The following is a 25,239-nucleotide window of genomic DNA, read 5'->3' on the forward strand; positions in this document are numbered from 1 at the left end:
ACCTTGCTTATGAGTCTAAGTAGATTCTCTCTCTTTTGAAGTTCTGACATTGGAATGGCCATTTTTGTATAAAATCACAGTTGATAGTCTTTCCAGGAGGTCAACGCCTGAAGCATGTTCTGACTTCAGTGGGATTAGGAAACTGAGCTAGTCTACAGTCTTCAGTAAATAAGGACATCCTAATGGGCTATGAAATGTAGTGGTTTTCTGAAATGTTCTTAAGATTTTTTTATAATTGGAGAGGAGGACTGTACAAATCTGAAACAGGCAACAAAACAGTTATCTCTTGTGTTAGCTATATGCTATATGCTTTTTTCATTTTTTTCTTTGGAAATGGTACAAGAAAAGTAGTACCTTCGTTACTGTAATCAGGAAACAAAATTCTAGCCCATTGAATTATATTTTTTCTCAGGCCTTCAACTTTATTTTTAAAGCAGAGGGCTTTTTGTTGTATTTATTTTTTAAATGCTATTGTCTCCTGTCATGTAACATCTTCTGTTTTTATAATATAGAATTTTCATCTTCGGGAACTGGGGCTTCATCATATGAAGGTTTATATCTTGGTCTATAACTGATTTTTCTTTCCATTGCCCAAACTGAGAAGTATTGCTTGAGAAAACGCATCATCTTAAAAAATAAAATAAAAAAATTGCGAAGGGCTTCACCATTGTTATTAAAAAGTATCAAACACTGCTAACTTTATAAAACAGTTTTGGCACTGGAACTTGTTTGAAAATATTTCTGTTTGGCTGGTGCTTCAGGCTGTGTTTTAGAGTTGACTATGCAGTCGCTTCAATTTTAAAGTGCTCTAACAATGGCTTGCAATTTTTAACATAGCAGTGAGATCAAAACTATGCTTCCAGCTGCAGAGCCCTATAGAAGTAAATAACTGCATAAAATAATTAGTGCTTGCTTTGCTTATGCTTAGATAGCTGTATAAGTTTGAAAAATGATATCTGATTCTGTTACAACCTGTGGAGAGATGGGTCAATGTAACTGTATGGGTTAACATCCAGTTTTGAAAAATTTTGTGTTAAATATTGATATAGTGAGAAATAAATACAGTTGGAGTGCAGTTCAAAGGTAACAAACGCATTCATCCACCCAAATACTTAGTTTATAATTTTTCTTTCTTAATAAAGTAATTTTAAATTGAAGATCGAAGTAGTGTTTTGAAATTGCTTTCTGTAATGAGACCATAAGCTTTCTAAAAAAAAAAAAAAAAGGCAAAAGGATGCAAGATAGAGAAGTGCAAATCTTTATTTCATGTTTTGCAGATTTTAAATGTCTGACGGAAAATTGTATCAAGACATGACATTAATTTTTATTACTCATTTCTGTCACCTGTCACTGTGGCAGTCATGGAAGGCATAACCCTTTATTTTCACTTTCTTACCTCAGCTATCCTTTGCTGTGATAAATGTGTCATTCATTGCGCTGCAGATTATTCTAACTGATTTATGTTGCAAGGTTTAGAACCTGACTGTGATCTTTTTTTTACACTGGGATCATTTAAACAAGACAAGAGTTACGAAACAGCAAGAAATAGAATATAGAATCTTTCCTGTTCGGTCATAACTATGCAGTACTTTTCTTAACTGTGGAATAAAAATAGGATATAAAATGGAGCTTATTGTTGTAGTGATTAACTGAGAATTAACCGAGTTTGCAGACTTTCAGTCTTGCATGAATTCTAACTTATTTAAAAGGTAGTTTGTTCAGTATTCTGCATTGTCGCAGTTACAGAGTCTGCAATAGTCTGTGTTTTACCATGAAGTATAACCACAGAAAAAAATATACTACATTAGAAACAGTAGGATTAATTTTGCTAAATACTAGATTTTTGTGATATGGTATGCATCTTTATTGTAGCTGTTTAGCGAGAGCGGTAATGACCTGTGCACTTAAGTGAATGCAAATGTCATGTTACTCAGTTTCATTTATTTGTATGCGATGTTTTTCCATTAACATAAGAGTATACTACTCTTTCACATTAATGAAAACCTGATATTTGAAGTGGGGCAGAAGTTCTGTTTATTCTGTGGGGTTTTCTACTGCATGAAGTAGTATATAGTAAATATTGTACAAGGACAGAGGAAGTTAGGAAGAAATACAGTCATTGATATAACTACTTTAAATTCATATTGCATACCCAGAAATAGTGTTCTTACTTCACTAATAACTAATACCTGACTAATATCTAACATTTGTTCTGTTGGATTTCAAAGTAACGGTGATTGCTTTTCTGGCTCTGAATGATAATTAACAAAAATAAAATGTTGATGTTTTCCTGTTAGCAAACACTGGAGAAGCAGAAGTAGGCTTTTTACCAACATTTGGGCCTTGCTACCTAAACTTTTATGGAAGTCCAAGAGAATACACTGGATTTCCAGATCCATATGATGAATTAAACTTTGGAAAGGTCAGTTTCTTTATTCACTGTTTTTAATAAAAGGATTAAACCCAATTATTTTTAATTAAAGAATTCATTCATTTTAATGTTTGTTTCACATTATGCTACTTTTGGTGTTTCTTTTTGAATAATAATTTGTATTTATGATTAGCAAGATAGTATGACATAATATTATGTTTTTTATGTATTTTTTGAAGGAGCAGCAGTGGTTTTGGTGATTTTCACTATCTGCATCTCTACATTTTATAAAACTGGATTAAATGTCTCGTTATTTTACAGGGAGAAGGAGTTGCTTACAGAGGGAGAATTCTGGTTGAGCTATCAACAGTACTTGAAAGCAAACCTGTTAATAAAAAGTTAGATATGATTCCTAATGATGACATACTGGTTGTAGAGGTAAATTCTTGTTTTACTGTCACTGTTGGTAATGGAAATGAGCCTTGTCTGGTTAGTTTTGGAGACTGGTTTGACTTAAAAATTGAAGCAGTTGAGTTGAATCTTAGAATTAAGAGGTGCTTTTTTATGGTGTGGTTACAAAAATGTATGACACTGGTAGCATGACATGTTGAGACATTTTTATAATCTCAAACAATAATTTTTTATACAACGGATGTATTTTTGGTACATCTCAGAAACTAGCAAAAATATTAAAATCATTATTTCCATTGAAAAAAATATTACCGTTTTCTGTGATAGTGGATTCTATTTTAGAAATATGTCAATACAACTAAAAAGGTTCTTGTTGTAGAAATACCAGCGCAGACGAAAGTTCTGCTTGGCTGCTGTCTTTCATTCTGCTACCATGCTGCAAGACACTGGCGAGCCTATCCAGTTTGAAGTTAGCATTGGTAACTATGGCAACAAGTTTGATACCACCTGTAAGCCTTTGGCATCAACAACTCAGTACAGTCGTGCTGTTTTTGATGGTAAGGATGCTGCTGGTATGGGGATAAAGCCATGTAAAAGGCTCTTTTGAAGGTGCAGGGTGTTTATTCTCTAGCTTTGGAATGACAGTTCTTACCCCAGTAAAAATTACTGAAAATGTGACAGAAAATAATGCTTGGTTCCTCATGGCCTTTGATGAAAAGTTATATTTTGTTAATAAACACTGCAAAGCCTACTGATGGTATTAAAGATATTTTTGTAGAATTCAGTGAGATCTTTGACTGTGCACTAGATGTAGACAGGAAAACTGGCAAGAAAAAAATCACAGTATTTTACAGGTATCTACAAGCAAAGGATTAAGATGGGAAAATACCATCAGAACATTCTGATTTAAAAAATAATAAAAACTTACCTTTTTAACCAAGGGTCTGGCAGCCTAGAAGAAAACAACCTACCCAAATCACAGAAAAATATGTTTTGGCTTTAACTTTTGTTTTATTAAATGCAAACAGTAGAAATTATTTTTTCTGCCTATTAAATGAAGTGATCAGTTTTAGTCTGGTAAAATGATTATTTGAACATTTTATTTCAGAGAAACACATCAATTTTCTATCAACATCAGTAAGTTACTGGATAGAATAATGAACATATTAACAGATGATTTATTGATTAAAAAAATCCACTGAATTTGAAACAATTTGAGGTAAAAGCTTAACATTCAGCAGATGCTGTGTTGGCTGAAAAATTTAAATCCTTTGATAAGTTTGGACAAGCATGTGCATTCATCATGAATTATAGTGCCTAAGTGAAAAAAAGAGCAACTTGTACAATGTACAGTATGTGTCTCTGCCATGAGTTCTAACATACAGATGTTTCACACCAGGTAATTATTATTACTATTTGCCATGGGGGAACACAAAGCCAGTAGTAACACTGACTTCCTTTTGGGAGGACATAAGTCATAGATTAGACCCTGTGAATGTAATCCTAAATATGGTTGAAAGACTGGTAAGTAACTTTCTTTTTGCTGATATGGTTTTCTGTTTTTCTATTTTTTAAAAAAAATAAAAAATAAAGAGGTATAATCAAAAGTGACATTGTATGCAAATTGTGGAACATTTTTTTTTTTCTTTAATTCTTTTTTTCCTATTCAAAATTAAACATAGAACTGTGTCACAAAGGGCACTGCTAATCATAGTTGTGTATTCTGGCAACGCCCAATGCTCTCATGCTTGAATCTGCAGGAAAGTCCCACAGGAAGGAAGTCTTCTTAGTTAGGGGCATGTTAATTTTGTATAACTGTAATTGATTTGGAAATTAGGTGCAACATTATTAGTGTTAAATACAGTGTGAAAGAATATACAGAGTCCTCTTAAATATGTATCAGGTTTGAACATCTTAGTCTTTTTTGATTTGGGATTTATACATTCAAATAAGTGAGATCAAATAAAGCCTTAAAAATTGAGTTGACTATAATATCACAATGGAAGTTTGTAAGTGCAAATCTTTTCATTTAAAATTCCACAGCAATCCAACTTAACCACCTTAAAATCAGGAATGCAGGCTAAAATTTCTGAAAACCGATTAGCTGAGATGTGGTTGAAGCTGATTGATGAACTTACAGAAGATATAAGGTAAAAGTACCGCGTTCTTTTTTATCTCTTGCCTTATCATTCTAGGCCTGCTTGGAATCTTCTCTGTTGCCTTTACTAAGTCAGAAAACAAATTCTAAGGACTATAAAACTGATTACTGCTATGAACTGACCTGAAAACTGCAATTCTAAGTCTCTGAAAGTAGTAAAGCAGCACAGATATTGCCAGTGAAGTCATCTGTCTAGTTTTATAATTCTCCACTCTTAGTCAATGACAGCAGTAAAACAGCATATCTTGAAATAAACAAAAAAAAAAAGGTATTGTGCAAATGTGAAATCGTGGCTCTCTGCTATCTGTCACCATACCTTTAGAATTCCTCGTGTACATTTTGTTTACCTAAATTTCAAAGTTATTTGTGAAACTGAAGAAGGAAGAAATTCCATTATTTACTGGTAAGCACAGAACAAAAAAATGTAAAAGCAGTTTAGAGCTTAAGGGTCATAAAGATGACGTTTTTGAGTGATCCTTTAGTCAACATGTCTCAGTGTATGGGAGTGGTCAGAGAAGGCAATATGAGTTGCCACTTAGGGTTTAAAAAGAGGAAGGAAGGAACTGTATGAGAAAAAGAAGGAGAAAAGGTAAGGAAAAATGAAAGAACAGTTATTATTCATTAGAGAAAATAGCAAAAAACATGAAATGAGAGAACTAACTCATCAAGCTGAAGAGCCAAAACAAAAATGAACATAGGAAAAAGCAAATGCAGTGGAAGCTGATATACATTAGCAAAGAATTTTATTATAGAAAGCTTATGTCAAAATATAAACTAGTAGCTTTATAGAATGCATGCTTTCATACAGAAAAATCAGAGAAAGAACTGACATACTTCAGGAAAGCAAAATGTGAAGGGCAAACTGTTGTTGCATGGAGCCATCTAGAGAATGTAGGAACTCGAGGCCTTATATCAGTTATAACATGCCATCCTCTGACATAATAGCCTGAATAACAGTGCAGATATTTTATTAAATAGCATTAGCACCCAGATGTATCAACCACATTAGCTTCCTATTGTTTGCAGGATATGGTGCCCTTTATGGTGTTTTCAGGAAACACATGAAAGCTGTCCCAAAGGTGTAATACCCTGGGTTGAATTCATGAAAAATGTTCTTTATCATGTTAAAGTTTTAAGTAGAGTAGGAGTTTGAAAGAGTTTTCAGTGCACCATTTAAACCTGAAATGTGATGATTTTCTGGAAGTTCTGATCTGGTACATTTGAATCAAGTGTAAATACTTTAACCCAGGGCAGGTAGCATTTCCATTCAGATTAGCAGAACTAACTAACTGTAAGTGCAACAGTCAGTAATAAGGTTTTCCGGAGTCAGTCAGAAATACATGACTTGTTATTAAAACTAGGTCAAAGGAGTATCATCCTTTCCAAACTTGGCAGTGTCTCTGGATTTTTTTTTAATTGTTTTTTTAATCATCATATTAGAGACCTCTTAATAAAATCTATTGAAGGAATACAGTCATTGGTCTTTGAAAAGCTGCCTTTTCCTCAAACTACCACCACCTCAAAAAAAATAAAAATAAAAAAAAAACCTAAAAACTTTTTTCTGGGCCCTACTACAATGCTATAGTATCTCTTGATTCCATTAAAAAGTGTACTCTGCCCTCTAGTGACTGAAAGTTCTGTGTCATGGATTTGTTTTAGAGTTTTTCCATGTTTTGTTGCCAAAGAGTTAGATAGCTTTCATTATCATAAATACAAGCTGTATTTTTATATTGAATTTCTGAGAATTTACATTTCAGTGAAAGAAAAGATCCTAATCTTGGTCTGAAGGAACTAATTCAGGTGTATGTTCTGAGACAATTTTCTGATTTGCATATACAGGGAAAAATACATTAAAGCATAAACCTCAAGCTATTTTATATTCATGCGTCCTAGGTAAGCACAGCATTTCTGTTGCTTACTGTAAATGCTTTGTCAGTTGGAAATCTGTGCAGAAATAGATGCAGAGACATTTCTAATTCTGGTGGTTTTCAATCAAAGAAAATAGTAGCACTCAATCTCTTGCTGCTTTATGCATGGTTACATTTAGTGTATGGCTAAATAAAATCCACTTAGATTATTAACCACGATAATAATTTTTCTTTTTAGTAAACCATTTCCCCTCATAGAAGGCAAATCTAATATTACAGTCCTTGACACTCAGATAGAAAAACTGCGCCTGAAGTCTCTCAAACAGATTGGAGAAGCAGCAACAAGGATGAGAAATGAAGCTACTGATGTGAAAGCCACTCTGACAGAAATTGAGGATTGGTTGGATAAATTACTGCAACTGAGTGAAGAGGTTAGTACTATACAACATCAGTGATTCAGGTAGTTTAGAAGTAGCCATCCAACACAAACTGGTGTGATGTTCACTGCTGATCAAGCAATATCCCCTCTGTTTAGAACAGAAATTTTAATGCTGTGAAAGTAAATATGTGCGCCTCTGTAATTAGGATTTACTTGAATGTATTGTTCTAGGTTGTTATCCAGCTTCACTGAGAATGTATGTTGGGAAGTAACCACTGATTTGTAGAATTAGAATAGACTCTTACCTGTACAAGGTGGCAGTATTTTGCCCTTTATTTTCCTCCAGATTTTCAAGTCACCTTGCTGGTTCGGGAACTGTAGGATATATGTAGTACTTCTGCAGCTCATTACTTCTAACAGTTTTTTGAATTTTCAATAACGTCCTAAATCTTAAACATCTGCATTATGCTCTCTAATAATTGGTTTTCATGACATTATAGGAATATTTTGTTTTTTCTTTGTCATTTCTGCTTTGATTTTTTTTATTTAATAAAAAAAAACTTCATTTGGAAGGTAGTATACAAAGGTGTGGACAAAGCTGCAAAAAAAAAAAGTAGTATTTGTCTTCTGCTAAAAGTCTTAAGATCATCTACCCTTAGCATGCAAGCATTACAAGCATTTAAATGTGTACCACATCAAGCCAAATTTTTAGCAATTGGAATCAGTCACTGTAGTCACTGTAAATGAATTGGGTCACAGCATATTTCTAGATAAAATTTCAAAAGATGTAGGAAACAAATCTCTTAACAAGAGCATCTTGTTTTCCAACAATCTTAATGGTATTTTCAATGATTGTTCCAGAACTATGTATTGCATTACTTGCAAAGTAAAACAATTTCCTCCATTTATCATTAATTCATGTTTAGTATTGATTCTTAAATGGGAGATCCGTTTGACCATAACCAGTCTACGTTTTTGTTGTCTAAGCATTAGGTTAGTTTAACTTCTTATTAATTACCAACTTTTACTTTCTTTTCCACGCAAATAATCCACAGCCACAAAACAGTATGCCTGATGTAATCATATGGATGATCCGAGGGGAGAAAAGACTGGCTTATGCCCGTGTTCCTGCACACCAAGTGCTGTATTCCACCACAAGCCCTGAATCATCTGGTAAATATTGCGGAAAGACCCAAACAATCTTCTTAAAGGTACTTTTTTCTTTTTTTTTTTTTCTCAAAATCATTTTGTAACTTTAACTGCCTAAACTGCAGTGTTGTGTGACATGCACATGGATGGAACATGCAAGCAAATTCTGAACGATGAGGTATCAAAATTCTGAGCAGATAAAAGCCAAATGCATATAGTTTCTTCAACAAATCACATAAATTGTAATGTAAACTTTGCCATAAGCCAGAGTTAGAACAGTCATTGGCCCCTAACTGTGATGCTTTTTTGGAGAAGCTCAGAATTTTGATAGGGCTTTTAAAGTGCTATTGGAGTTGGTGGGTTTGGGTTGGACATGAATGGAGACTTTCAGAGGGAAGAATTAGTGTAAGTCAGAGAAGTTCCATAAACCTATTCAAAGTTTTGTATGTTTTTCTGCATGTACTGTAGAGCATGTCTACACTCAGAAGTTCCTTGGTACATCTCTCTGCATTAAGTCTTATTCTTGAATAGGAGTGCCTTTCTCCAGTTAATTGATACTGTTTCTAAGTGGTATGAGCTTGACCAGAAAAAAGGCAATCTGACTGTGGAACAATAGCATTTAGAGTTTGTTAATGTACTACTAGTTACACTGCAGATAAGTCCATATTTTAATGATCTTATGCATGACTCTTAATCACGTGTGTTATGATGCACTGCTTCTAAGTTTGGTGAACCATTCTGACTACCTGCTGCATTTCTAGACTCTCCTGACAAAAAACACTAAAATTTAAAGTTGCCATCCCAGTTAAAAAACTCATTACTGGATGAAACTTGGGAGAGGATATACAGGAGCAGGGATGATACTAATGGTTACTGTGTTTGGTTTTCACATGTCCCGGGGAGGTACCATTTAAAGAATGTCTTCTTCCTGAACCATTTTATTAGCTCCTTTTGAGGAAATGCAGTACAGGAAGAGATCAGTAAATCATGTATTATTACTCATATTTCTGTGTTATTGTACGTATTTTACTGAAAGCTACAATACCTGCATAACATAACAAAGAATAACCTTGTGTGTGTGTGCCAGTATCCACAGGACAACACAAAAGATGTCAAAATGCCTGTGGAGTTGCGAATTAACATTTGGCTTGGGCTGAGTGCAGTTGAAAAGAAGTTCAATAGCTTTGCAGAGGGAACGTTCAGTGTTTTTGCAGAAATGGTATGTCCGTCATTGCTTTCTTACATGAAACTTGGATATGAACCTCTGGAATCCAGTGAAATTGGAGCTCTTCTGAAATTGTTTTGCATGCTTGGCAGAGAGGGAGAGTAGGATTTATTATCCTGAAAAAAGCACTGAAACAAGTAGACCACATTAAAGGCAATTAATGATCAAGTTCATTGTGCCTACCAGGTGAACTTCAGTAGAACAGATTCTGAACTGGTTAATCAGGTGAAAATCTGGGTAACTCTGGTGATTTCAAAATGCTTATTTTAGATTGGTATCAGTGTAATTAAGATTGAGATCTAGAACATAATGTTTTGGCATGCGAATAACTTTCTATATTAATTACTTCAGTTCTCTACAAATGATACACGGATACAAGTGTGTTTTTTTGTTTTTTTTTAACAATGGTTCTTTTGAAGGAGCAGAAGATTTATCAAAAGTTGACTGTTACATGAAAAACTGGTCAAATGCAGTAGATTTTGCTGACAAAAGACTGTATTATAACAAGTCAATGGTAAAAGCTAACAAAAATTGGAATAAAAATACTTGAAGTAGTCTCACATATAATACATATTTTCTATGATAATAAGCTGCAAGCATCTATTCTCTGCCTCATTGCCTAATGGCACATGTAATCGATATCAGTTGATGAAACAAGGCATTTTTAGAGAGGCTTGTGCCACCATTACACCTATACTTAAAATACTTAGTAGTTCTATAGTAAGTAATTTACAATAGGCAATGGATTTTCAAAGACATTTTTTATTAAGTGTAGGGGTTTAAGAGGCTATGTAATACCGCTTTTTTTCCTCTTAATACAGCAATCCAAAATTTTTGTAGTGATAAAAGCAGAAAACTCAAGACCATCAAAAACTAGGAATAATACCATTAGCAGAAAGGGAAATATACTACATAAACTGTGCTGACATCGGAATTGTTCCCCCAGTAACTTCCGTAATAAGACTGACCGTTATTTTCAATTTGGCATGTTACAAAAGAAGAGGGTATAAATAGGAGGAGGTTTGAGATGTAAAAGAATGAGAGGGTCGTACATTTAGGGAATGGAAGAAACTTTTGTTTGAATAATGTAAAAGAATTTTACTTAACAAGCCTTTAGTTTGGGGGGAGTTTGACTGTAGCTGTAGAGATGCATTAAATTGAAAAGATAGTGTAGTTTAGCAGGGGAATCATTGTTTGTAAGACAACACAGGAGAAAATGAAAGGAAGAAATTAATGAAGGTAGTGCAGGGAAATGTGGGAAGGAAATACTTCATTTCAGAGAAAGAAAATATATAGTAGAATGTTTCAATTGTAACACATGTAACGTGATGTAATACATCTTTTTTTTTCCATCTAAAATCTCTTTGTTGTTCCTAAAGTACTGTTTTATTCTTTATTCTCAAACAGTATGAAAATCAGGCTCTTCTTTTTGGAAAGTGGGGTACCTCAGGACTTGTAGGTCGCCACAAGTTTTCTGATGTCACAGGAAAAATCAAATTGAAAAGAGAATATTTTCTACCCCCAAAGGGCTGGGACTGGGAAGGAGAATGGATGGTCGATCCTGAAAGAAGGTCAGATTCTTTTAATTTTATACAAGCAGGAATAAAGGAGTTGACCTCAGAGTGTAGAGGAAAACATCCCCTCTCTGTTTTCTTCACTGGGAGATTTTTAAGCTGAACTTTTTAGGACAGCAAAAGCCAGCCAATAGTCAAAGCCATGTAATGTAACTCTAAAGATACTACAATGTTTTAAAAAAGTAAATCATATGACAAAAAGAATGCATCTACTTCCTAGGAACCAGGTTACATTTTAAAAGTATTCATGTGATAATAGGCATATTGCTTTTATATTCCCAGTGTCTCAGGGCCCCATCTTTAAAATAATGGATAATATTTTTCTTTGCCTAGAAAGCTATTGTGGGGATCACTTGTGTGAGGTTCTCATGTCCTGCTGAGAAGGTATCAGATAAGACCCTTAGGTAGATTGATCTTCCATAGATAGAAACTTAACTTAGACATCTGGTATAAATCTGAGGCCAATGTATCAACACTATTATAGTATTTGCATGGTTGTTCACGTACAATAGATGATTTTTTGTGTTTATTTTGCTAAATGTTGCAAAGGTCCATGGCCCTTACTAAACAACAAGTTGCAAGTGATTTCTCAGAGTGACTTAAGGCAGGGGTTATTTTCAGAGCCCAAGGCTGTGGTGCCATATGACTCTTCCTCTCCTGACAGATCTCATTCATGAGTTCTCTGTCCTCCCCAGCTACAGCAGATTCAGTCTTGCTCAGTCAGAAGTTTTCAATGCCTAAATTGTGCTGTTCAGCCATTTGCACTGCCACACTTTAAAGTGGACTGGGTAAACAAGTTGTCTAAAAACCAAAATCCAGCCTCCAAAAACATGCTTTTTTCTTAAAATGAAAGGTTCACTCCATTTTTAATTCTTGTTCTGATGGTAAGGAATACACGGGACAGTTGCTATAGGAACACTCTGCAGGAAAATGTGTGCTATTTGATCCATTTTAAAATCACGTGCGTTTGTAGGTATGGATGTATTTATTTTCATGTTATTTCAATGAATAGTCCGAGATGAATAAAAGCAATAGCGCATTTTCTCAAATAATTGGAAGGAAACTACTGTTAAAATGCTCAAGTATGCTTATGCTTCATACCTGTTTTTATTGGACAATAATCTGCATGGCCTTATTTGAACAGCAGATGGCATTTCAGAACATATTTTAGTGCTTTCTGAATCCCAGTTAATCACAAGTGGAAACAAAGACTATTTTATGTAAATTAATGTTCTCTCATTTATTTTACTTGCATGTTAGAAAAGTATTAGCCAATGGATTACTCACCTTGTCAATAGTAGAAAGAGGATAAAATTAATAACACTGCTCAATTTTAGTGCGTACTTACATAAAAATTAGAAATGCATGTAACTGTCATGCAGTCTGTTTTTCCTTGCATTTAAATGTATGATACATTTACTTTTTCCAAGAAGTGTTCAAAACAGATCCTGAATACTACAGCAGTTAAAACACTCCTGCTAGTTGCTCATGAGTAGCATTCCTCCTATTGCTATATAAACAGACCTTAGCAAAGATGGACAATCCAGAATTACAGAATATACATTGTTTCTATATATTCTTTGTAGCTTACTTAAATATTTTTGGTGTAATACTGTATTTACTTTGAGCTTGCAGTTTGTTGACTGAAGCTGATGCTGGTCATACTGAGTTTACTGACGAAGTGTATGAAAATGAGAGTCGCTATCCTGGAGGGGAATGGAAAGCAGCCGAAGAGAGTTACACAGATGTGGTGAGATTTCTAAATTAATACTTTTCACTGAAAAAGAAGGTTTAAGAGAAGGAGTTCTATGATTTGCTACACAGTGTATTTCATCTATTAAAGCACAGAACTGTTGTGTTTTCTCTATATAAAAGAATGGAGAAAAGGCTCCACCACCACGTGAGTTCACATGTCCTCTTGGATGGATGTGGGAAGATGATGCTTGGAAATCAGATTTAAATCGAGCAGTGGATGAGCATGGTAAGATTTACTGTTCATGTGCTATGTAATAAATGTATTTGTAAGTGTCTACTAGAGAGCGTATCATATAATCTAAGAAGCTGTACAGTGGTTTTGACTGCAGCAGCAGATGAGAGTTTTGAGTCAAAAGCTTTGAAAAATTAAGCAAGTAAAAAGGCTAACGTGAACAATGGTCTACTGACATGAGAGGTTCCACATTGGAAAGCTGGATGTATAAAACAGTGTACTTGGAAATAGAACCTATCCCTGTTTGAAAGAAGTTTCATGGTTTTGCTATGACTTCTACATGCTTGTTACTTGTTGTTGAACCTCTGATAGGGTTCTGCAGCAACATTTTAGTAAGAGATCAATCTCAGTAAAAATCAGAGTCCTAGATACCTGGCAATTGAATTCTAACATGCAGAGCCAAAGTAAAGTAACAGTTTCACCAATTCTTACATATTTATGATCAGAGTTCAAATTGTTGTTTATTTAAAAGCCAAGCTGCTGGAGTTGCAAGAGCACATAAAATGCTATCTGTTGGAGAAGATCATTCTCTAGCTATTGGGCATTTAAGGTTTCAGTATTACAAAAGCACAGAATGGCTTAGGTTGGAAGGGACCGTAAAGACCATCCAGTTCCACCCCACCCCACCCCACCCCCCGCCATGGGTAGGGACACCAGGCTGCCCAAAGCCCCATTCAGCCTGGCCTTGAACGCTGCCAGGGATGGGGCACCCATGACGTCTCTGGGCAGCCTGTTCCAGTACCTCACCGCTCTCATTGTGAAGATTTTCTTCCTAATGTCTCATATAACCTTACCCTCTTTTTTCAGGGACTGTAATAATAGGACAAGGCTTTAAACTAAGAGTCCCTCCCCCATGTTTCCTGTGGTCCCCTTTTAAGTACTGGAAGGCTGCTATAAAGTCACCCTTGAGCCTTCTCTTATTGTTGTGGTTTAACCCGGCTGGCAGCTAAACACCACACAGCCGTTCGCTCACCCTCCCCCCTCCCTCTCTGGGATGGGGGAGAGAAACGGGAAAGTGAAGCCTGTGAGTTGAGATAAAGACAGTTTATTAAGACAGGAAAATAATAATAATAATAATAGTATTAATAATAATAATGTGTACAAAACAAGTGATGCCCAATGCAATTGCTCACCACCCGTTGACCGATAAGGCAGCTGTGCTAACCGCTATACCACCAACTAGGCTAAACAATCCCAACTCTCTCAGCCTGTCTTCACAGGACATACCAAATAGCTCTTTGTGACTAAATCTTCACCCTCTGCAGTTAAACTACCACTCATGCTTTTCTTATTTGCATCTTGAATGTGTTTCTAGAAATATAGTAACTATTCAATTCTTTTTTTTTAGGATGGGAATATGGAATTACTATTCCTCCAGACTCTAAACCGAAGTCATGGGTTGCTGCAGAGAAAATGTATCATACGCACCGACGACGAAGACTGGTGCGGAAGCGTAAGAGGGATCCAGCTCAAGCAGTAACAACAGGAAGGGTAAGCAGAAAAGAGATGCAATCACAGATTGTATTTCTTGCATGTTGCAATAGTGTCTGCCAGAGCAATTCCCCCCCCCTTTTTTTATGATATTTATACAATACTGTGGATAACAGGGATTTACATCTCCCAGGGGGTGCCATCATATGAAGATCAAGAAGGATGGGAATATGCTTCCTTGATTGGCTGGAAATTTCACTGGAAACAACGCAGTTCTGACACTTTCCGTCGAAGACGATGGAGACGAAAAATGGCTCCCTCAGAGACACACGGTGCAGCAGCTATTTTTAAACTCGAAGGTGCTTTGGTAAGGAACACAATATTAATAAAGTCTTTAAAAGGTCAATCTGTTAATTTTCAGTAGATAAGCAATTAAATACCAATAACAATTAGCTATTTTAGTCCCTGAATCATACATTGATATATAACTGGGGAACCAATGCAGTTTATAGTATTTAAATTTTTTGAAGTCTGAAACAGAGCACTGAAATAACTACTGAGGCTTTTGAATAACACATTTATTACTTGATTCTTCAAATTATAAATTATTTTTATTATTGTATTATGTGAGACTTCGATCAAAAGGCAAAATGACTAGATGAGCCTTGTGTAAGTAAAGTGAAAAGATGGCTCAAGCTTTCCCTGCACATAATTTAAGTGTATTTGCATGTATGAGTGACCAAGCACAAGGAAAAAAATAAAGTATAGGACAAATCAGAATATTGTGAGTCATATTTCATCAAAATATAAATATACCTCAAGTTTCCAGGTTAACACAGCTTCATAGGTAAGCTCTATTTACCAAGATACAAATTGGAGTGAATAATAGTAAGGCACAGCCTTAGTAGAGAAGGCTCATTTGTTTTTTCTGAGCTGATGATTTGAGTATAGTATTAATGAAAGTTTGCTTTTTTTTTCCTTAGCATGTTTCTCTTTTTTGCACCAAATGTCAACCCATGATTCATTGATAGTATTTTCTTTCTCCACTTACTTTGGTGCCACAGAGTTTAAAAATTTCCGTTTCTCTTTTGACTACAGTGTCAAGGTGGCTATCCTATTGCTAGGGTAGCCTTAGAGAACTTCTCTGCAACAGGGCAGTGCAGAAAGACCTACAACCTCTCCTGCAGTAAGAGCTGAGAGGTAGCTAGTGTATCTCCAGCAATAAGACATTCTGGCAAGGAAGATGAACTGACTGGATCTGATTTCTGCACAGCTTCAGTGGCAACAAGAAATTACCTTTGCATGAGTAAACATCTTTTACAGTACATTTACTCAGGAAGGTAAATTTCTCCTTATCCTGGAGGAAAGACTGAAACCTGTATATTCTCACATACAGTCCGCTTTTATGAAGTGCTTTCTGCATTTGTAAGCATGCAGTGACTTTTTTTTTCCTTCACATAATTTTAGGGAGCAGACACTAGTACTGATGATGGTGAAGGGAAAAGTTCAGAGAAAACCAAGGAGTCAGCTATGAAAGTGTTTGGTGCCAATACGCCACTTGTTTCTTGCTACTTTGACAGTAAGTTCTTAATAATTCCTTTCTTATAAATCAATTCTGCCTCTTTTCAGTCTCAAACAGGATTGTGATTCTTTGTGTTTTACATCAAGGTTTATACACCTCATGCAATAATTACCATCCAATTTTTGATCAGGCTCTGTTTAGCTTACTAACAAAAAATCCAGTTGGTAATTTCAATATGTTAGTCTTCAGTTCATATAATTATATAAATGATAATATATTTTATATTATATAATATTATATAAAGTTCATATTTTAATATAACAAATAGAATAAGGTAATGTTATCTGGATCAAGTAATCTCAGTTTTTTCAATGCCGCTCAGACATTTGTAAAACCTCTATGGGGCAGGAATTCTAAAGCTAAACATTGCAACAGCTTAATTTTAAGCTCTATTGAAAGATGCAATTTTAGCAATAGGATCCTTCCATAACAATGCAGGAAGCTAAGCCAGCAAAGACAATATATGCACAGTTAATCTTCTGCTGGTGTAGCTCACTTAACCAGCTAACTCCAGGGTCAGACCAATGCCTGACCCAGCGTAAGCAGGAAGACCACATAAGGTCAGTCAGCAAAGTGAACAGAACAGTAACTTTGTCCTGCTCGATTGGCTAAAAATGCCTTGGAATCCCCATGATAGGATTCACAGAAGTGGGAACACTGAGGTGGGAGCCACCAGTGTTAGGAACAGAGGCCAATCCAACGCTTCTCCTAAGACTCAAAATCCTTTTTGAGGATCTCTAACTGGAACATTGGTGTTTGTTTAGTAACTACAGAACTTGATCTCGCTTCTGGGAACAGGTGCCCAGATTCTTGTCTTTCAGAACCTGAGGAAGTAATCTTGCTGTTTCTTTCAAGTAATGATCACAGTAGGAGGAACATAGCCTCTTTTCCTGCGAAAGTTCAGAGATTTCAGCTCATTGTGGATAGAGTGGGTCAGTTTTTTCCAAAGGTCTGAAAGGGTTAGAGATGACATCCTCAGAGAAAATCTGTAGTAACATAGCCATACGTTGTCCTGGGTCGGGACCTCCCTCATGTCCTCATTTCGAGCTATTCCACTGTGCCTGCAACGTTTTTTTTTATTTATTTATTTTTAATCTTTTTGTCGGAGAGGGATGCAATTAGAATAATTTTCTAGAACTAATAGCAAAAAGTGTGAAACCCTAGGTCCCTGCAAGTGCTGTAGTGAATACTTAAATTATGTACTGGAACGCCCAGTTCTTATTGCTGTTTGGAGGAGCTAGACTATCACTGTTTCAAACAAGAATTTTTGAGTAAAAGGAGTTTTAGATGATCATTCACTAAAAAAGCCTAAATAGCGTTAGTATGTTTTTTCTTCATTTCTGCTTTAAGTTGTTATGGTTAAACAAATTTTCACAGGTGCTAATGCGTTGGTACTAATACACTTGTCACTAGCAAAGAAAAGCAGAAGTTACAACAGTGCTCGTGCTTTAGTTAAGAAAATGTTTAAAGTGTTTGTATATCTTAATTTCAGAAAAGATGTCCGTGTAATGCATTTGAACTTTTTATTTATTTATTTATTTATTTTTGATACAGGAGTATATATTTACCACCTTCGCTGTTATGTCTACCAGGCAAGAAATCTCATGGCTTTAGACAAAGACAGTTTTTCAGGTATGGAAAAATCCCACTAGTGGTGCAAAAAAACACTTTTGCAATGAACTATTAATTTGATTTACTTACAGAGTATCTTACATCTGTAAGTTCTGTGCATAGGTCCCAATTACTGAAACTATGCCAGGAAAGACGACTCAACTTCATTATGTATGAACCAAATCTACTTTGTACTGCCCCAGATGCTGCCAAGAAAATAAGTGGTCTGAATGTGCAGCACCTAGTGCTGCCAATGGAATTCTCAGTGAGGGAATGGGAATTGATTGAGGTCTGAATTGCCCATGACCAATCCTTTCCCCATGCTTTAGCTTCTCCTTCTGACTAAAGCATACATGCTGTTTCTAAACTGTCCTGCAGAAAGCTTGTACAAAGCAAGGATGAAGAAAGCTGTGTGGCTGTTATGTCACCAACTTCCTGTCAGTGTCCAGTATTTTATATTAATTAATTACTGAGATGAATGTTTAGAATACAAAGAACAATACAAAGAGAAGATAATAAATGCTTCTAATTTATGTATGTAGAATTCAAGATGGGTACCTTAGATTTAGCCCACAGATAAACCAAGATGGCTGTGTTTTATTTTCCTCTAAAACTAGTTTGAAGAGTTAGCCAAATTTTATAAAATTCCAGTCAGGTACCTAGCCAGAAGCTGTTGAAAATAATCTGAAGATAATCTTTAAATTAACCTCAAATTCACAGTAATTGAAATTTGTACAGGAACTGTTAATAATAAGATGTTTTCTACAGAACTCCTTATGATTTAAAGACTTGCCAAACAGTGGACCAAGACCACTTTAATCATTCAGCTGTTTCATAGGAAGATATAAATAAGCATGTTTGAAATCAAAGCCTGATCTCAGCAATAGAGCCTGGGAGAATGTGATTTGCCACTAACGAGTCAGAACTGAAACGATCTCCTTGTATTATTTATGGGTCAATACAGTTGTATATCAATGGATACAACAAGATAAGCTTCTACAGACCGTGTTTAAGAGGAGCTTCATATAGTTAATGTTTAATTTTAGTTTTCAAGTTCACATTGTGATTTGCAAGGTATTTCAATGACTTGTATAAAGGAAGCTATTTAGTAATCAAGTAGAATTTGCTCCACTAAATGTGAGTGATGTATACAGTGGGCTTTTTTATATAGAATGGCTTATAAAACTGGTAATGACAGAAGAGAAGAAAAATAAGGTACTGTATTTGATAATTGTGCTTGTGTGGCTTACAACTTCATAAGGTTTTGGTTGTCTGTAACTATATACTTTCAATCTTTGTATAATATTTCAGATCCGTATGCTCATGTTTCTTTCCTCCATCAAAGCAAAACAACTGAGATCATTCATTCAACTCTAAATCCTACATGGGACCAAACTCTCATATTTAATGAAATTGAGATCTATGGTGACCCACAGACAGTAGCTGAGAATCCACCTAATGTTGTTATTGAACTGTTTGACAGTGACCAAGTGGTACGTAAAAGCTTTTTATGTTGATTGTATTTATTATTGTTGTTGTTGTTCTTATCATATTTGACAGTAACATTAATGGCTATAATTACTATTTTTTGATTGCAGGGTAAAGATGAGTTCCTTGGAAGAAGTGTTTGTTCTCCCCTGGTGAAGTTGATCCCAGAAGAGGATGTCACACCAAAGCTGCTCTGGTATCCCGTAATAAATAATGGCAAAGCTAGCGGAGACATTCTTTTTGCTGCAGAACTTATTTTGAGAGACAAAGTATGTATTTCTTATTATATTATGTATGTATATATAAAATCATCATATATATATTCTTTCATAGTGAGTTATAATATGAAGAATTGTCTTAATACTTGCAAGATATTTCATTTAAGGAAGGGGAGAGAAAATAGTACTTATATGTGTGTCTTAACAGGGCGGCACCAACCTTCCAATTCTTCCATCGCAAAGAGCACCGAAGCTTTACATGGTACCTCAAGGAATCAGACCAGTAGTTCAACTCACTGCTGTTGAGGTACTGTTTAATTTTAAAGTAACAAGTGCAGTCATCTCATCTTCTAGATAGCAACTTTGTCTGTTTGCATCGAGGGGAAAAAAAATCATAATGAGAACTATGTGTAGGACTGTTTTCTATACGCATTTTTGAGTTTGATTTTTTTCCATTAGCTTTCCTAGTAAAACAACCTTGAAATATTTTGCCAGTCACCCTTTATTACCGAAAATACTTCATTTCTTCTTTCCTACTTTTTGAGCATCTTTTTGAGTATCATTCTAAGCATATTGATCTCTGTCTTACTTACATTGAATTTTATTTTACAGATTCTGGCTTGGGGGCTGCGGAACATGAAAAACTACCAATTGGCACCTGTTGTGTCTCCTAGTCTCATTGTGGAATGTGGGGGTGAAATGGTGGAATCTGTGGTGATCAAAAATCTCAAAAAGACACCGAATTTTCCATCTTCTGTTCTCTTCATGAAAGTTGTACGTTGCTAAAAACTATATACCAGCTATCTATAGCAAAAACAGTTACACCATACTTTTAAAGGTGAAGGATTTGTTCATGTAAGCACGAACAGAAAAACTTGCATGTCCTTTTTTGACTTAATATAAGCAAGGCACTGAGTGTGACTGATAAAGATAGTGTAAATGTGTCTGTACATATGTTGAAAAATTTTATGGTCTTATATGCTCCAGTGCAGTGTATAGATGTATTTATTTGAGAAGACACCAATTTACCTGTATGTGTGTGGCTACTTTCCTACTGCTAGGATGGGAGCTGCGTAAGATTCAAGAATACTAAAAATTTATAGTAACTATAAGTATTCTTACTTACTGACTTTTATTGAATCATAATATGAGGTTAGAAATTTAATTTACCATACACCCATAGAACATAATAGTTTAATATTAAATAAATGTAGTAACAGCTCTAATTTAGGAGATTTTTTTTTGGTTCATTTTCCTTCTGTCTGCATTATAAACAAAATCTAACCTTTTACTTTTAGCTTTTGCCAAAAGAGGAGTTGTACAGCCCATCTCTTGTTATTAAAGTAATAGACCACAGACCATTCGGACGGAAGCCTATTGTGGGACAGTGTACTATTGATTTACTGGAAAGTTTTCGCTGTGATCCCTACAGTACTAAAGAAGACATTGCACCACAAATGAAAGGTAAATAGATGGAATGTAAAATTATGCTTCTTATGAGATGCTAGAATAACCAACCTTTGGTGTTTACTCTGCATACTGTACTGAATAGCCATCTCACATTGAGTATTTACTTGAAGATAGTGTGATCTGAAAGAAAAAAATACATATAACTCAGTAAGTAGTGCAATATACCTCTGAGGTGGTGTAAGAGTGCAAAGGAAAGTCCACTGTCAGAATGAGAATACTGGATCCTGAAGTTCTGCTTTAGTATGAGCTTAACTACTTGGAGATTACCACTGTTCTGATTACCAAAGTAACAATTCCAGCAAGAACGCTCTGAATGTGAAGCTGAGATAATCCACTGTATTTTTTCCAAAATTTACTTTTTGTAATTCTATATATTTGAGAAATGTTTGTGCATACTGCACAGAAATATACTGTATATCTATTTTTAGCAGAACATGGCAATTGATTTCTTTAGAGGTCCAAGCATGTAGGCAATGAATTGTTTTGCATCTTACGTAACTGGATTTCAAATTCTATGGAAATGTTCAGCAAGGTATTTTTCCTAAATTGTGTTGCCTTAATAAAATCTTTGGTTACAGTTAGCCTACTCTCTGCTGCACCACGCCAGGACACGGTAATTGAAATGGAAGATGCACAACCACTGCTAGCAGCCCAGGTAATGCTTGAAATTTGATGCTTGATTTTCTTCAAATCTGTGATTTCTGAGAAACTATCTAGACAATAAAATGGTCAGAAATGAAGCAAACTTTCTTTGTGACAGGAAAGCAAAGGAAATACATTAATTATTTTTACTTCTCTTTTCAAATAGTAAACATCAAGCTACAGCTTTTTGTGCAAGATAAAGTTCACCCAGTAGCTTAGGAATGAATTCATGCAATAGCTATGGAAAGCATATGATAGAACATTGCCCACTTGTCCACTGGTGATGCAGTCTAATCTCTCAGTCTGGTCCCACACAGACTGAACAGCTTTAAATAGAGCTGGCAGTAGGTTAATGCTTTGGTCAGTACAGAATCAAAGCCATGTTACCCCAAACCTAGAGCTGTTCATTTTTTTTTCCACAGTCATGGCTTTCCCTTTCTTACCATATAGTCATCCAAAACTTTTAACACTGAAACATTTTTTTCCTGTGCTAACACCTCTTTTCTTTCCTGTTCTGTTGTGCCTTGTGAATCTCTCTACACTACTGCTCTGATTCTTTCAGGACCACCACAGTACAGTCTTACTTTACAGGTAAAAAAAATAATTCCACCTGCAGAATTTTGCTGTTGAATTGAAACCTGAGTGAAGGCAGATTCCAGACAATATATTTTCAAGGATTTTTTTTCAGTAATTTTAGGACTGTACAATGTTAGAAGGTGTTTTCATAAGTTTCTGATAGCTTGTTACTATAAAGGAAGCTTTAAACTTATACCCCTTAATATATTAGTTTTGTAGGCTCTTAATCCACAACTTTGATTTTTCAAAAAGACAGGCTTTTTAATTTAATCATTACAGAGGTCCCAAAGTAAATACTACTGAATTTAACTTTCAAACTCTCACTGCTGTTGTAACATTACTGATTGCATTGTTCTTCCTTTACTTCTTCCTCGCTATTTTAATGTCATGATATTCAGACTATAATTAAAGTCTCTTAGAACATTTTCTTATATTTACTTTCCTCATACATGGAAAGTGTCATGAATATTTAATTCATAACAGTAGCAAAAAAGAATTCTGTAATTTTCATCTGAATTAGGCCTTCTGTTCTAATATAAAAACTTTATAGATGGTACAGATGATTATTTCCTTTAGAAATTTTAAGAAAAAAGATTTAAGTAAAAAACTTAGCACTTTGAACCCAGTGGCAATACTGCTATGAATTTTAATACCTGATTTAATCTATGATAGGGAAATTTTTAAATGCTACTCTAAGGTGAAACAATTTCTTTTAGAGTTTGACATCACTTGACCCAAATATAGTGTAATACTAGACACAGTGATAACACGCATATAAGAGAAGGAAACAATATTTGAAACAATCCAGGTTGAAATAAATAAGGAAGGCATAAGTGATACGCAGACAATACCCTAAGGACAATACAAAAGGGCAAAATTTCATCAATTACATTCCAATTTCCAGTGTTTAAGCAGTATGTCAACAGCACTCAGCAAAATGGCTTCTCCAACCACAGTGCATGTATGTATGTACAGAGCTAATGCATGGACCAGAATGGGGGCAGATGGGGAAAGAATGATAACGGGACGTAGCTTTGAGGCTGAGCTTCTCTTAGCAATCATTCGATAGAGAGATTTTGGAGGAAATGATGCTTATAAATCTAGTAGGATTAGTTACAAATTAAGGTATCCTTCTTTGGAAAGTCATAAATATCATACTATGTCTGTATGGTATTTATGAACTATTAAAACGTGGTTTTTTCTATTGCCTTATTTGGAATCTATGTACTAAAAGCACCAAAATTAACTGGAATAATTGAGCCACATTATTTAAGCTTTGTTCAAAAGTCAGCTTTGTGGAGAATAAAATAAATCTACAGTAAATAAAACTTGAACCTTAACTATGGTAGGGATCCACTACATCTCTTTTTCTTTTTTCCCTCCATAAATTTAAGATGTTCAAAAAGCTAATAGTACCTCAAAAATTGAACATATAACAATTCATAGTGAAGTCAATGGATATATTTTTAAAAGGACAGTAATTGGTACATAGTTATTACCACGTGAATGTTTCACTCCAAAATCTCAAATTTATCATCATGGCTCTCACCCCCCATTCTATGAGCACATCCTGCTTACCAGTTTTAGGAGCAATAGTATCCAAATACAGAAGACTCATTATTTGTTTGGGGAATTTTTAAAGATGGCCTGAAGGATCTGGTTTAGTCTTTTTTCCTAACCTCTTCTTCCCAGAGCTGCCAAGTGCATTATTTGAAGAGACATTTGAAGGTGTATTATTTGGGGGGGGGGGAAGGAAGGGGAGTAACAAAAGGAACAAAACCACAAAATGCCTAATTCCATTCCAACTCCTTAAGTATTATGCTCTAGTGAATGACTCACAGATCTACACAATTATATTTTGTGAAAAGGCTCTAATTGGGAGTTCAAACAATTATTGTACAGGTATGCAATCTACCTTTCAGGTTGTCAACATTATAAAACACCATTTAAACGAAGTCAAATTTAAATATGGCAAAGAATTTAATTCCTGAATTTTGCCTGTAAATTTTGCAAATCAGTAATGGTACGACTTCTAAGAATAAATCACTCTAATTACCTGTAGAAAAACCATCTGTGTCACGTTAACCTGAAAAAAAAATATGTATTTCTGTTTTGAAGTTCGATGAGATTACTAAATGTAGCAGGCTTGAATATCCCTGCAAGATAACTATTTTCAGAATAAAAATGGAAGTAATTGAATATGATACATCAGAATGATGTCCTGACCTATTGATATATTTGGCTTGTACTCATAAAATGTTTTGCATATTCTGCTTTGCTTTGCATAAAAAAAATTATGGATTATGCCTTTAAATTAAAATACAATGGACAAAATGTAAACACTAGCACAAATTATGCTAGCTTATTAGAGCTTACAAATGGGATGCATGATTCTTACTCTTAATGGAATATCTGATCATAATTGCAGTATCTGTGATTTAACAGGTGAAGCATTTTGGATTGTGCAGATTGCTATTGCACTTACACTGATAGATCTGTAGGCACATGTACTGATTGTTGCTGTACTTTATATTCACATTTTTTTTTCAGACTCTTGAAATTCTATAGCCTGTAAACAACTAAAAAATGATAACACAAAGGAAAAATGCTCTTCTTTCAGTGAATTATTCTATAAAGTAGTAGATACTCAAAAGGTGCAAAAATCACTTCATTTATGTATGTGAACTTTGGAAAAGAATAAAGCCAGTTTTGTAAGTGCTCTGATTTCAGATAAAAATGTATGTATCTACATATGTGTATATATACGGAGCACATATACGTATATGTGCTCCACATATATACATATATAGTTTTAACATCCAAGCCATAATGACAGCAGCAAAAAATATATATACTGTGTCTAAATATCCCTAAAAAGTTATAAATTATTGACATTAGTTACTTTAAATGCAAAATTGTATACAAAAAAGCAAAGCTTTCAGAGTTCATTTAATTTATTCAATTCTACAAAACATGTCCTTATCATTGTTCCTATTTTGTTCTTTTTTTATATAAATTGATCCTCCTGAGCAGCTAACAGAAAAGGTAATGTATACTATATTTAAAAATCTACGAAATCCTTTCTTGTAAATGAGAACT

At 34.8% G+C, this 25,239-nt stretch overlaps 1 protein-coding gene and 1 long non-coding RNA gene across 13 annotated transcripts in view; one reads left to right on the top strand and one right to left on the bottom strand.

The window, feature by feature from the left end:
• The window catches only part of MYOF (myoferlin), a gene marked incomplete at its 5' end in the record, with an annotated part of 70,787 nt that overhangs the window by 33,930 nt on the left and 11,618 nt on the right, over positions 1 to 25,239 (top strand). For 3 of the 12 annotated variants that reach the window (XM_083844619.1, XM_083844627.1, XM_083844626.1), the window contains 24 exons: positions 513 to 551; positions 2,298 to 2,422; positions 2,693 to 2,809; positions 3,162 to 3,339; positions 4,182 to 4,306; positions 4,826 to 4,932; positions 7,047 to 7,239; positions 8,243 to 8,398; positions 9,424 to 9,555; positions 10,969 to 11,132; positions 12,771 to 12,885; positions 13,011 to 13,116; positions 14,471 to 14,613; positions 14,747 to 14,920; positions 16,021 to 16,132; positions 17,690 to 17,767; positions 19,058 to 19,239; positions 19,345 to 19,503; positions 19,661 to 19,759; positions 20,065 to 20,226; positions 20,751 to 20,916; positions 21,501 to 21,577; positions 23,045 to 23,101; positions 25,174 to 25,185. In XM_083844619.1, the coding sequence (XP_083700745.1) occupies positions 513 to 551; positions 2,298 to 2,422; positions 2,693 to 2,809; positions 3,162 to 3,339; positions 4,182 to 4,306; positions 4,826 to 4,932; positions 7,047 to 7,239; positions 8,243 to 8,398; positions 9,424 to 9,555; positions 10,969 to 11,132; positions 12,771 to 12,885; positions 13,011 to 13,116; positions 14,471 to 14,613; positions 14,747 to 14,920; positions 16,021 to 16,132; positions 17,690 to 17,767; positions 19,058 to 19,239; positions 19,345 to 19,503; positions 19,661 to 19,759; positions 20,065 to 20,226; positions 20,751 to 20,916; positions 21,501 to 21,577; positions 23,045 to 23,101; positions 25,174 to 25,185 (2,978 nt within the window). The remainder of the gene's footprint in view (positions 1 to 512; positions 552 to 2,297; positions 2,423 to 2,692; positions 2,810 to 3,161; positions 3,340 to 4,181; positions 4,307 to 4,825; positions 4,933 to 7,046; positions 7,240 to 8,242; positions 8,399 to 9,423; positions 9,556 to 10,968; positions 11,133 to 12,770; positions 12,886 to 13,010; positions 13,117 to 14,470; positions 14,614 to 14,746; positions 14,921 to 16,020; positions 16,133 to 17,689; positions 17,768 to 19,057; positions 19,240 to 19,344; positions 19,504 to 19,660; positions 19,760 to 20,064; positions 20,227 to 20,750; positions 20,917 to 21,500; positions 21,578 to 23,044; positions 23,102 to 25,173; positions 25,186 to 25,239) is intronic. The other 9 variants (XM_083844623.1, XM_083844630.1, XM_083844629.1 and 6 more) reach the window with 5 other exon arrangements.
• Positions 19,683 to 25,239, bottom strand: part of LOC310902704 — a 58,533-nt gene continuing 52,976 nt past the window's right edge. Inside the window, exons 2-3 of the long non-coding RNA XR_014586904.1 lie at positions 20,971 to 21,042; positions 19,683 to 19,819 (exon numbers count right to left, since the gene is read on the bottom strand). This is a non-coding gene — a long non-coding RNA (uncharacterized lncRNA). The remainder of the gene's footprint in view (positions 19,820 to 20,970; positions 21,043 to 25,239) is intronic.

This window comes from Anser anser (assembly GCF_964211835.1).
Source record: "Anser anser genome assembly, chromosome: 7".
Taxonomy (NCBI): domain Eukaryota; kingdom Metazoa; phylum Chordata; class Aves; order Anseriformes; family Anatidae; genus Anser; species Anser anser.